We start from the raw sequence: 12,566 nt of genomic DNA, 5'->3' as shown, positions 1-12,566 counted from the left end.
TTGTTTTGTTTTGTTCATATAGTGTTTTTGGGGGGTTGCAAATATATATATATTTTTTTAACTCAAAAATCCTTTTCATAATGCAAATTATTTTATTTTGTTTATTAAATCGTTTTTGTGGTTTGTTTTCCAAAAAAAAGATTTTTTGCTTGCAAATCTTTTTTCTCAAAAATCTTTTATTGTAAATTATTTTTGGGGGGTTTCATATAATTGTTTTTTTTGGTTGCAAATGTTTTTTTACTCAGAAAATTGTATTCTGTTTTATTAATTTTATTTAGCAAATTCTTTCATTTAGTTTATAAAATGGTTTTTGTGGTTTTGGACTATAACATTTAAGTTTTTTTCGGTTACAAATATTTTTTGCACAAAAATCCTATTTTGGGTTATAAATCTTTTTTTTTTGTTTATAAAATCGTTTTTGTGGTTGTGATTTTTTGTTCATATAATGTTTTTTTGGGGGGTTGCAAATGTTTTTGTTTTTTTTAAACTCAAAAATTCTTTTCATATTGCAAATTATTTTATGTTTTTTATATAATTGTTTTGTGGTTTTGGATTATAAAATATTTTCTTTTTGGTTGCAAATATTTTATACACAAAAATCTTACTTTTGGTTGTAAATCATTTTTTTGTTTATAAAATCATTTTTGTGGTTGTGTTTTTTAGATTTTTTTTTTGTTCATATTATGTTTTTTTTGGTTGCAAATGTTTTTGTTTTTTTAACTCAAAAATCTTTTTCATATTGCAAATGATTTTAATTTTGTTTATAAAATAATTTTTGTGGTTTCTGGATTATAAAATATTTTTCTTTTCGGTTACAAATCTTTTTTATACAAAAATCCTATTTTTGGTTGTAAATATTTTTATTTGTTTATAAAAATCATTTTTGCGGTTGTGTTTTTTGTTTGGTTCTGTTTATATAATCGCTTTTTTTGGTTGCAAATGTAATTTTTTTTTTAACTCAAAAATCCTTTTTATATTGCAAATAATGTTATGTTTTTTATGAAATTGTTTTTGTGGTTTTGGATTATAAAATATTTTTCTTTTTGGCTACAAATAATGTTTGCACGAAAATCCTATTTCTGGTTGTAAATCCTTTTTTTGTTTATAAAATAATTTTTGTGGTTGTGATTTTTAGTTTTGTTTTGTTCATATAATGTTTTTTTGGGGGTTGCAAAGGTTTTTTTTTTTTTTACTCCAAAATCCTTTTTATATTGAACATTTTGTTTATTGAATCGTTTTTGTGGTTTGTTTTCCAAAGAAAATAAGCTTTTTTGCTTCCAAATCTTTTTTCTCCAAAATCCTTTTTTATTGGAAATTATTTTTGGGGGGTTTCATATGATTATTTTTTTGGTTGCAAATGTTTTTTTACTCGGAAATTTTTATTCTGTTTTATTCATTTTATTTTGCAAATTCCTTTATTTGGTTTATAATATTGTTTTTGTGGTTTCTGACTATAAAATATGTTTTTTTTTCGGTTAGATATATTTTTTGCACAAAAATCCTATGTTTGGTTGTAAATCTTTTTTTGTTTATAAAATCGTTGTTGCGGTTGTGATTTTTTGTTTAGTTTTGCTTATATAATCATTTTTTTGGTTGCAAATGTAATTTTTTTAAAACTCTAAAGTCCTTTTTATACTGCAAATAATTTAATGTTTTTTTATGAAATTGTTTTTGTGGTTTTGGATTATAAAATAGTTTTCTTTTTGGTTACAAATATTTTTTGCACAAAAATTCTACTTTTGGTTGTAAATTATTTGTTTATAAAATCATTTTTGTGGTTGTGATTAAAAAAATTTTTTTTCATATAATGTTTTTTGGGGGTTGCACATTTTTTTGTTTTGCTTTAACTAAAAAATAATTTTCATATTGCAAATTATTTTATTTTGTTTATTAAATCGTTTTTGTGGTTTGTTTTCCAAACAAAATAAGCTTTTTTGCATGCAAATCTTTTTTCTCAAAAATCCTTTTGTATAGCAAATTATTTTGTTTTTTTTTATCCTAGTTCTATATTTGACTCTGTTTATTGTTGAGTATCAAATATGATATAAAACTTTTGGGGGGGTTTTCAGGCAAATTGATGCACTTGACATCTTCTCTGCCTTCGTTGGCCACCTGCAGCGTTTACCTGTTCAGGTGCGTGATGATGTACTTGAAGACCTGGTAGTTGACCGAGGGGAACTTCTTCACGATGTCCTTCAGGCAATGCAGCCGCTCCGTGTAGTCCACAATCTCTGTGAGGCACACAAAGGCAGCAAAGTCATCACACAGGAAGTGACAGCTGTGCTCTAAAGGGCGAGCGCGGCCAAGATGGCGTGCGATTGGCGACCTTCACCAAAAACTCTTCCTCTTTCATACACAATTTCTTCTTTTGGACTTCCTCTTCTCCATCCATGCTTTTGCATTTTAACCCTCAAACATTTTTGCAAAAAAAAAAAAATACTAGTTAAAGACAAAAAGAATATTTACAACCAAGAAACCTTTTTATAAACCCAAAAAAAAGCGATTAAAAAAAAATTGAAAGTAAAACAACCAAACACCAAATTTGAACCAAAAAAGGATGTTGAGCAAAAAAAAAATATTGCAACCAAAGAGCAATTATTAAAGAAAACTAATTAATTATACTAATTTGAACCAAAAGAATAAGATTTGTAATTACAAATTTAAATTTAAACAAAGAAACACAATCTTCTAACCACAAAAACTTTCATGAACAAAAAATGAATGTGCAACCAAAAAAACGATTTATGAACCAAACAAAAAATTATGACCAAAATAAAGATTTCATGAACAAAAAAAAGATTTTCAACCACATATGTTATTTTTATGAACCAAAAAAAAAAAAAACATTTGCATTAAAACAGATTTTTGAGCAAAACCTAATTTTTTTCAAAATAAAATACCTTTTAAGCAGAAACCAATTTGCAGCCCAAAAAAATGTTGTAAAGCAAAACCACAAAAACGATTTTATAAACAAAATTAAAGATTGGCAAACAAAAAAAAAAAACAATTATATGAACCCCCAAAAAAGAATTTGAAATATTATAGGATTTTGGAGAAAAAAGATTTGCAAGCAAAAAAGCTTATTTTAGAAAAAAAAAACACAAAAACTATTTTAAAAACAAAATAAAAGATTTGCAAGAACAAAAACTATTTTATAAACAAAATAAAAAGATTTGGAGGCACAAAATTAAATCATTTGTAATATAAAAATGATTTTTGAGTTAACAGAAAATATAAACAAAACAAAAAATTACAACCACAAAAACAATTATAAAAACAAAACCACAGAAACTATTTTCATAAACCCCCCCAAAAAAAGATTTGCAATAAAAAATAAGATTTTTGCGCAAAATGATTTGAAACCAAAAAAAAAATAGTTTTAATAACCCAAAACCACAAAAACGATTTTATAAACCAAATAAAAGAATTTGTAATATGAGCAAAAAAACATTTGCAACAAAAAAAAAAACCCGAAAAAAATAATTTACAATAAAAAAGGATTTTCAGAAAAAAAAATAGCAAGCAAAAAGCTTTTTTTTATAAACCAAACCACAAAAACGATTTTATAAACAAAATAAAATCATTTGCAATATAAAATGGATTACATGAAAAAAACTAAACAAAAAACTACAATTAGAAAAACTATTTTCATTCACAAAAGCTATTTTTATAAACCCCCAAAAAATGATTTGCAATAAAAACTGATTTCGGAGCAAAAATCAGATTTGCAACTGAAAAGATAACTATTTAATAATCCAAAACTACAACAATTATTTAATAAACAAAAAACAAGAATTTGCAATAAAAACAGATTTTTGAGCAGAAACAAATTTGCAGCCAAAAGATAACTATTTAATCATACAAACCACAAAAACGATTTTATAAAAAAAAAAGATTTGCAAACAAAAAAAACGATTTCACGAACTCCACAAAAGAGTTGGCAATAAAAAATGATTTCTGAGTTAAAAAAATACAAAAACATTTGCAACCAAAAATAAAACCCTGGTATGAACCAAAACACACAAAACTAAAAATTACAACCAAAAAAACGATTTTATAAACAAACAAAAAAAAAAAGAGATTTGCAATAAAAAAGTGCATTTTGAGCAGAAACATATTTGCATACAAAACAACTATTTTATTATCCAAACCACAAAAAAGATTTTATAAACAAATTAGAATTTCAAATATAAAAAGTAATTTTGAGTAAAAAAAACTATTTGCTACCAAAAAGATGATTTTATGAACCCCTCAAAAACAATTAGCAATAAAAAAAAAAGTATTTTTGAGTAAAAAAAACATTTGCAACCAAAAAAAAAACATGGTATGAACAAAACAAAAAATGACAACCAAAAAAACGATTTTTATAAACAAACAAAAAAAGATTTTCAATGAAAAACTGATTTTTGAGCAAAAAAGATTTGCAGGCAAAAAAACAACTATTTAATAATCCAAACCACAAAAACAATTTTATAAACAAAATAAAAAATTTGCGACCAAAAAAAAAAAAAACGATTAAATGAACCAAAAAGAATTTGCAGTATAAAAAAAAAATATTTGCAACCAAAATAAAACGATTATATGAACAAAACAAAACAAAAAATTACAACCATCCATCCATCCATTTTCTACCGTTTATTCCCGTTTGGGATGGCGGGGGGCGCTGGTGCCTATCTCAGCTATAATCGGGTAGAATGCGGTGTTCACCCTGGACAAGTCACCACCTCATCGCAGGGAAAAATTTCGACCAGAAAAACAATTTTATGAACAAAAAAAAAAGATTTGCAATAAAAAAGTGATTTTCGAGCAGAAACACATTTGCAGCCCAAAAATATTATTTTATAACCCACAACCACAAAAAGAATATTATAAACAAAATTAAAGGATCGGCAATATAAAAAAATATATTTTTGAGTTAAAAAAAAAAACATTTGCAACCAAAATTTTTTGAACCACCAAAACAAGAAATACTAATAAAAAAATAATTTTTGAGTAAAACTAAAAGCAAAAATAATGATTATATGAACAAAACAAAAAATTACAACCACAAAAAGGATTTTATAAACAAAATAAAATCTGCAGTACAAAAAAGTATTTTTGAGTAAAAAAAAAACATTTGCTACCAAAAAAACATGAAAAGAACAAAACAAAAAATTATAATTACAAAAACGATTTTTATAAACAAAAAAAGACTTGCAATAAATAACAGATTTTTGAGCAAAAAAAGATCTGCAACAGAAAAAACAAAACAAATTAATAATCCAAACCACAAAAACAATTAAAAAAAAAAAAAAAAAATATTTGAAACCAAAATAAAACGATTATATGAACAAAACAAAACAAAAAATTACAACCAGAAAAACGATTTTATAAACAAAAAAAAAGATTTGCAATCAAAGTGATTTTCGAGCAGAAACACATTTGCAGCCAAAAAATATTATTTTATAACCCAAACCACAAAAAGAATATTATAAACAAAATTAAAGGATCTGCAATATAAAAAAATATATTTTTGAGTTAAAAAAACAAAACATTTGCAACCAAAATTTTTTGAACCACCAAAACAAGAAATACTAATAAAAAAAATATTTTTGAGTAAAACTAAAAGCAAAAATAATGATTATATGAACAAAACAAAAAATTACAACCAAAAAAAGGATTTTATAAACAAAATGAAAAATCTGCAGTACAAAAAAGTATTTTTGAGTAAAAAAAAAACATTTGCTACCAAAAAACCATGAAAAGAACAAAACAAAAAATTATAATTACAAAAAAGATTTTTATAAACAAAAAAAAGACTTGCAATAAAAAACAGATTTTTGAGCAAAAAAAGATCAGCAAAAGAAAAAAACAAAACAATTTAATAATCTAAACCACAAAAACTATTTTTTAAACAAAATACAATAATTCGCAATAAAAAATATGAGTAAAAAAAAATATTTGCAACCAAAATAAAACGATTATATGAACAAAACAAAACAAAACAAAACTAAAAATTACAACCAGAAAAACGATTTTATAAACAAAAAAAAGATTTGCAATCAAAGTGATTTTTGAGCAGAAACACATTTGCAGCCCAAAAAAACTATTTTATAACCCAAAATAAAAGAATCTGCAATATAAAAAAAAAAAGTTTTTAAAGTAAAAAAAAAACAAAGCATTTGCAACCAAAAAGACAATTTTATGAACCCCCAAAACAAGAAATACCAATAAAAAAATTATTTTTGAGTAAAACCAAAAGCAAAAATAATGATTATATGAACAAAACAAAAAATTACAACCACAAAAAGGATTTTATAAACAAAATGAAAAATCTGCAGTACAAAAAAGTATTTTTGAGTAAAAAAAAAACATTTGCTACCAAAAAACCATGAAAAGAACAAAACAAAAAATTATAATTACAAAAACAATTTTTATAAACAAAAAAAAGACTTGCAATAAAACAACGATTTTTGAGCAAAAAAAGATCTGCAACAGAAAAAAAACAAATTAATAATCCAAACCACTAAAACATTTTTTTAAACAAAATACAATAATTTGCAATAAAAAAAATAATTTGAGTAAAAAAAAATATTTGAAACCAAAATAAAACGATTATATGAACAAAACAAAACAAAAAATTACAACCAGAAAAACGATTTTATAAACAAAAAAAAAGATTTGCAATCAAAGTGATTTTCGAGCAGAAACACATTTGCAGCCAAAAAATATTATTTTATAACCCAAACCATAAAAAGAATATTATAAACAAAATTAAAGGATCTGCAATATAAAAAAATATATTTTTGAGTTAAAAAAACAAAACATTTGCAACCAAAATTTTTTGAACCACCAAAACAAGAAATACTAATAAAAAAAATATTTTTGAGTAAAACTAAAAGCAAAAATAATGATTATATGAACAAAACAAAAAATTACAACCAAAAAAAGGATTTTATAAACAAAATGAAAAATCTGCAGTACAAAAAAGTATTTTTGAGTAAAAAAAAAACATTTGCTACCAAAAAACCATGAAAAGAACAAAACAAAAAATTATAATTACAAAAAAGATTTTTATAAACAAAAAAAAGACTTGCAATAAAAAACAGATTTTTGAGCAAAAAAAGATCAGCAAAAGAAAAAAACAAAACAATTTAATAATCTAAACCACAAAAACTATTTTTTAAACAAAATACAATAATTCGCAATAAAAAATATGAGTAAAAAAAAATATTTGCAACCAAAATAAAACGATTATATGAACAAAACAAAACAAAACAAAACTAAAAATTACAACCAGAAAAACGATTTTATAAACAAAAAAAAGATTTGCAATCAAAGTGATTTTTGAGCAGAAACACATTTGCAGCCCAAAAAAACTATTTTATAACCCAAAATAAAAGAATCTGCAATATAAAAAAAAAAAGTTTTTAAAGTAAAAAAAAAACAAAGCATTTGCAACCAAAAAGACAATTTTATGAACCCCCAAAACAAGAAATACCAATAAAAAAATTATTTTTGAGTAAAACCAAAAGCAAAAATAATGATTATATGAACAAAACAAAAAATTACAACCACAAAAAGGATTTTATAAACAAAATGAAAAATCTGCAGTACAAAAAAGTATTTTTGAGTAAAAAAAAAACATTTGCTACCAAAAAACCATGAAAAGAACAAAACAAAAAATTATAATTACAAAAACAATTTTTATAAACAAAAAAAAGACTTGCAATAAAACAACGATTTTTGAGCAAAAAAAGATCTGCAACAGAAAAAAAACAAATTAATAATCCAAACCACTAAAACATTTTTTTAAACAAAATACAATAATTTGCAATAAAAAAAATAATTTGAGTAAAAAAAAATATTTGAAACCAAAATAAAACGATTATATGAACAAAACAAAACAAAAAATTACAACCAGAAAAAAGATTTTATAAACAAAAAAAAAGATTTGCAATCAAAGTGATTTTTGAGCAGAAACACATTTGCAGCCCAAAAAAAACTATTTTATAACCCAAACCACAAAAAGGATATTAGAAACAAAATAAAAGAATCTGCCATATAAAAAAAAAAAATTAAAGTTAAAAAAAACAAAACATTTGCAACCAAAAAGACGATTTTATGAACCCCCCAAAAATTATTTGGGAGTAAAACCAAAAGCAAAAATATTGATTATATGAACAGAACAAAAAATTACAACAACAAAAAGGATTTTATAAACAAAATAAAAAATCTGCAGTACAAAAAAGTATTTTTGAGTAAAAAAAAAAACATTTGCTACCAAAAAACCATGAAAAGAACAAAACAAAAAATTATAATTACAAAAACGATTTTTATAAACAAAAAAAAGACTTGCAATAAATAACAGATTTTTGAGCAAAAAAAGATCTGCAACAGAAAAAAAACTAATTAATAATCCAAACCACTAAAACATTTTTTCAAACAAAATACAATAATTTGCAATAAAAAAATAATTTGAGTAAAAAAAAATATTTGCAACCAAAATAAAACGATTATATGAACAAAACAAAACAAAAAATTACAACCAGAAAAACGCTTTTATAAACAAAAAAAAAGATTTGCAATAAAAGTGATTTTTGAGCGGAAACACATTTGCAGCAAAAAAAACTATTTTATAACCCAAACCACAAAAAGGATATTAGAAACAAAATAAAACAATCTGCCATATAAAAAAAAAATTTAAAGTAAAAAAAACAAAAAATTTGCAACCAAAAAGACGATTTTATGAACCCCCAAAACAAGAAATAGCAATAAGAAAGTATTTTTGAGTAAAAAAAAAAATTAAAAATATTTGCAGCCAAAAATATTGATTATATGAACAAAACAAAAAATGACAACCACAAAAAGGATTTTATGAACAAAATAAAAAATCTACATTACAAAAAAGTATTTTTGAGTAAAAAAAAAAACATTTGCTACCAAAAAACCATGAAAAGAACAAAACAAAAAATTATAATTACAAAAACGATTTTTATAAACAAAAAAAAGACTTGCAATAAATAACAGATTTTTGAGCAAAAAAAGATCTGCAACAGAAAAAAAACTAATTAATAATCCAAACCACTAAAACATTTTTTCAAACAAAATACAATAATTTGCAATAAAAAAATAATTTGAGTAAAAAAAAATATTTGCAACCAAAATAAAACGATTATATGAACAAAACAAAACAAAAAATTACAACCAGAAAAACGCTTTTATAAACAAAAAAAAAGATTTGCAATAAAAGTGATTTTTGAGCGGAAACACATTTGCAGCAAAAAAAACTATTTTATAACCCAAACCACAAAAAGGATATTAGAAACAAAATAAAACAATCTGCCATATAAAAAAAAAATTTAAAGTAAAAAAAACAAAAAATTTGCAACCAAAAAGACGATTTTATGAACCCCCAAAACAAGAAATAGCAATAAGAAAGTATTTTTGAGTAAAAAAAAAAATTAAAAATATTTGCAGCCAAAAATATTGATTATATGAACAAAACAAAAAATGACAACCACAAAAAGGATTTTATGAACAAAATAAAAAATCTACATTACAAAAAAGTATTTTTGAGTAAAAAAAAACATTTGTTACCAGAAAACCATGAAAAGAACAAAACAAAAAATTATAATTACAAAAACCATTTTTATAAACAAAAAAAAGATTTGCAATAAATAACAGATTTTTGAGCAAAAAAAGATCTGCAACAGAAAAAAAAACAGATTAATAATCCAAACCACAAAAACTATTTTTTAAACAAAATGCAATAATTTGCAATAAAAAAAAATAATTTGAGTAAAAAAATAATATTTGCAACCAAAATAAAACTATTATATGAACAAAACAAAACAAAAAATTACAACCAGAAAAACGATTTTATAAACAAAAAAAAGATTTGCAATAAAAGTGATTTTTGAGTAGAAACACATTTGCAGCCAAAAAAAACTATTTTATAACCCAAACCACAAAATAAAAGAATCTGCAATATAAAAAAAAAAGTTTTTAAAGTAAAAAAAAACAAAACATTTGCAACCAAAAAGACAATTTTATGAACCCCCAAAACAAGAAATACCAATAAAAAAAATATTTTTGAGTAAAACCAAAAGCAAAAATAATGATTATATGAACAAAACAAAAAATTACAACCACAAAAAGGATTTTATAAACAAAATAAAAAATATGCAGTACAAAAAAGAATTTGAGTAAAAAAAAAAAATTGCTACCAAAAAACCATGAAAAGAACAAAACAAAAAATTATAATTACAAAAACGATTTTTATAAACAAAAAAAAGACTTGCAATAAATAACAGATTTTTGAGCAAAAAAAGATCTGCAACAGAAAAAAAACAAATTAATAATCCAAACCACAAAAACATTTTTTTAAACAAAATACAATAATTTGCAATAAAAAAAATAATTTGAGTAAAAAAAAATATTTGAAACCAAAATAAAACGATTATATGAACAAAACAAAACAAAAAATTACAACCAGAAAAAAGATTTTATAAACAAAAAAAAAGATTTGCAATCAAAGTGATTTTTGAGCGGAAACACATTTGCAGCAAAAAAAACTATTTTATAACCCAAACCACAAAAAGGATATTAGAAACAAAATAAAACAATCTGCCATATAAACATTTTTTTTTAAGTAAAAAAAACCCAAAACATTTGCAACCAAAAAGACGATTTTATGAACCCCCAAAACAAGAAATAGCAATAAAAAAGGTATTTTTGAGTAAAAAAACAATTTTAGCCAAAAATAACAATTATATGAACAAAACAAAAAATTACAAGCACAAAAAAGATTTTATAAACAAAATAAAATAATCTTCAATACGAAAATTATTTTTGAGTAAAAAAACAAAAACACTCAGCCTCACCCAGAAGTCTACTACCCACAATGCAACAGCTTCAATCCTCCCCAAAGGAGGCTTTTAATAGACAAGAAAGTGAGGCGGGGCTTGGACAGGAAGTCAGGAGGAAGTAAGCAGGAAGTAAGCAGGAAGTACTTACTTGCGGCCTCCACCAGCTCCGGGTGCAGAGAGTAGGGGATCAGAGGGTCTGGCAGGTCGGCGAAGAAGGCTTTCAGCGCTCCGGCGGCTGCGTTGATGGCGACGTCCATGGCCTCCAGGTCCATCATGTGATCTGCACACACACACACACACTTTTGTGTTGCGCCCTACAAAGTCTTCACACTGCAAGTGCTCCCTGCCTTAGACTGCAACCCACTTCTTACTTGTAGTTTTACATCAAGACATGTAAGATGTAAGATTGATAATGGTAGTGTGTGTGTGAGGAGAGTTACCTTGGTCAAAGTGGTATGTCATGATAATGGTAGTGTGTGTGAGGAGAGTTACCTTGGTCAAAGTGGTATGTCATGGTAATGGTAGTGTGTGTGAGGAGAGTTGCCTTGGTCAAAGTGGTATGTCATGGTAATGGTAGTGTGTGTGTGAGGAGAGTTACCTTGGTCAAAGTGGTATGTCCTGGTAATGGTAGTGTGTGTGAGGAGAGTTACCTTGGTCAAAGTGGTATGTCCTGGTAATGGTAGTGTGTGTGAGGAGAGTTACCTTGGTCAAAGTGGTATGTCATGGTAATGGTAGTGTGTGTGAGGAGAGTTGCCTTGGTCAGAGTGGTATGTCATGGTAATGGTAGTGTGTGTGTGAGGAGAGTTACCTTGGTCAAAGTGGTATGTCCTGGTAATGGTAGTGTGTGTGAGGAGAGTTACCTTGGTCAAAGTGGTATGTCATGGTAATGGTAGTGTGTGTGTGAGGAGAGTTACCTTGGTCAAAGTGGTATGTCCTGGTAATGGTAGTGTGTGTGAGGAGAGTTACCTTGGTCAAAGTGGTATGTCCTGGTAATGGTAGTGTGTGTGAGGAGAGTTACCTTGGTCAAAGTGGTATGTCATGGTAATGGTAGTGTGTGTGAGGAGAGTTACCTTGGTCAAAGTGGTATGTCATGATAATGGTAGTGTGTGTGAGGAGAGTTACCTTGGTCAAAGTGGTATGTCATGGTAATGGTAGTGTGTGTGAGGAGAGTTGCCTTGGTCAAAGTGGTATGTCATGGTAATGGTAGTGTGTGTGTGAGGAGAGTTACCTTGGTCAAAGTGGTATGTCCTGGTAATGGTAGTGTGTGTGAGGAGAGTTACCTTGGTCAAAGTGGTATGTCCTGGTAATGGTAGTGTGTGTGAGGAGAGTTACCTTGGTCAAAGTGGTATGTCATGGTAATGGTAGTGTGTGTGAGGAGAGTTGCCTTGGTCAGAGTGGTATGTCATGGTAATGGTAGTGTGTGTGTGAGGAGAGTTACCTTGGTCAAAGTGGTATGTCCTGGTAATGGTAGTGTGTGTGAGGAGAGTTACCTTGGTCAAAGTGGTATGTCATGGTAATGGTAGTGTGTGTGTGTGAGGAGAGTTACCTTGGTCAAAGTGGTATGTCATGGTAATGGTAGTGTGTGTGTGAGGAGAGTTACCTTGGTCAAAGTGGTATGTCATGGTAATGGTAGTGTGTGTGTGAGGAGAGTTACCTTGGTCAAAGTGGTATGTCCTGGTAATGGTAGTGTGTGTGAGGAGAGTTACCTTGGTCAAA

At 26.1% G+C, this 12,566-nt stretch overlaps 1 protein-coding gene across 1 annotated transcript in view; it reads right to left on the bottom strand.

Moving 5' to 3' along the window:
- arhgap5 (Rho GTPase activating protein 5) overlaps positions 1-12,566 on the bottom strand; it is a 64,055-nt gene that overhangs the window by 7,582 nt on the left and 43,907 nt on the right. Inside the window, 2 exon segments of the mRNA XM_061886299.1 lie at positions 2,126-2,231; positions 10,999-11,130. Of these exon segments, the coding sequence (XP_061742283.1) occupies positions 2,126-2,231; positions 10,999-11,130 (238 nt within the window).

The sequence above is a fragment of the Nerophis ophidion genome, linkage group LG24 (genome assembly GCF_033978795.1).
Source record: "Nerophis ophidion isolate RoL-2023_Sa linkage group LG24, RoL_Noph_v1.0, whole genome shotgun sequence".
Classification (NCBI taxonomy): Eukaryota; Metazoa; Chordata; class Actinopteri; order Syngnathiformes; family Syngnathidae; genus Nerophis; species Nerophis ophidion.
Note: the sequence above shows the minus strand (reverse complement) of the source record. Positions and strands in the feature narration are given on the sequence as shown.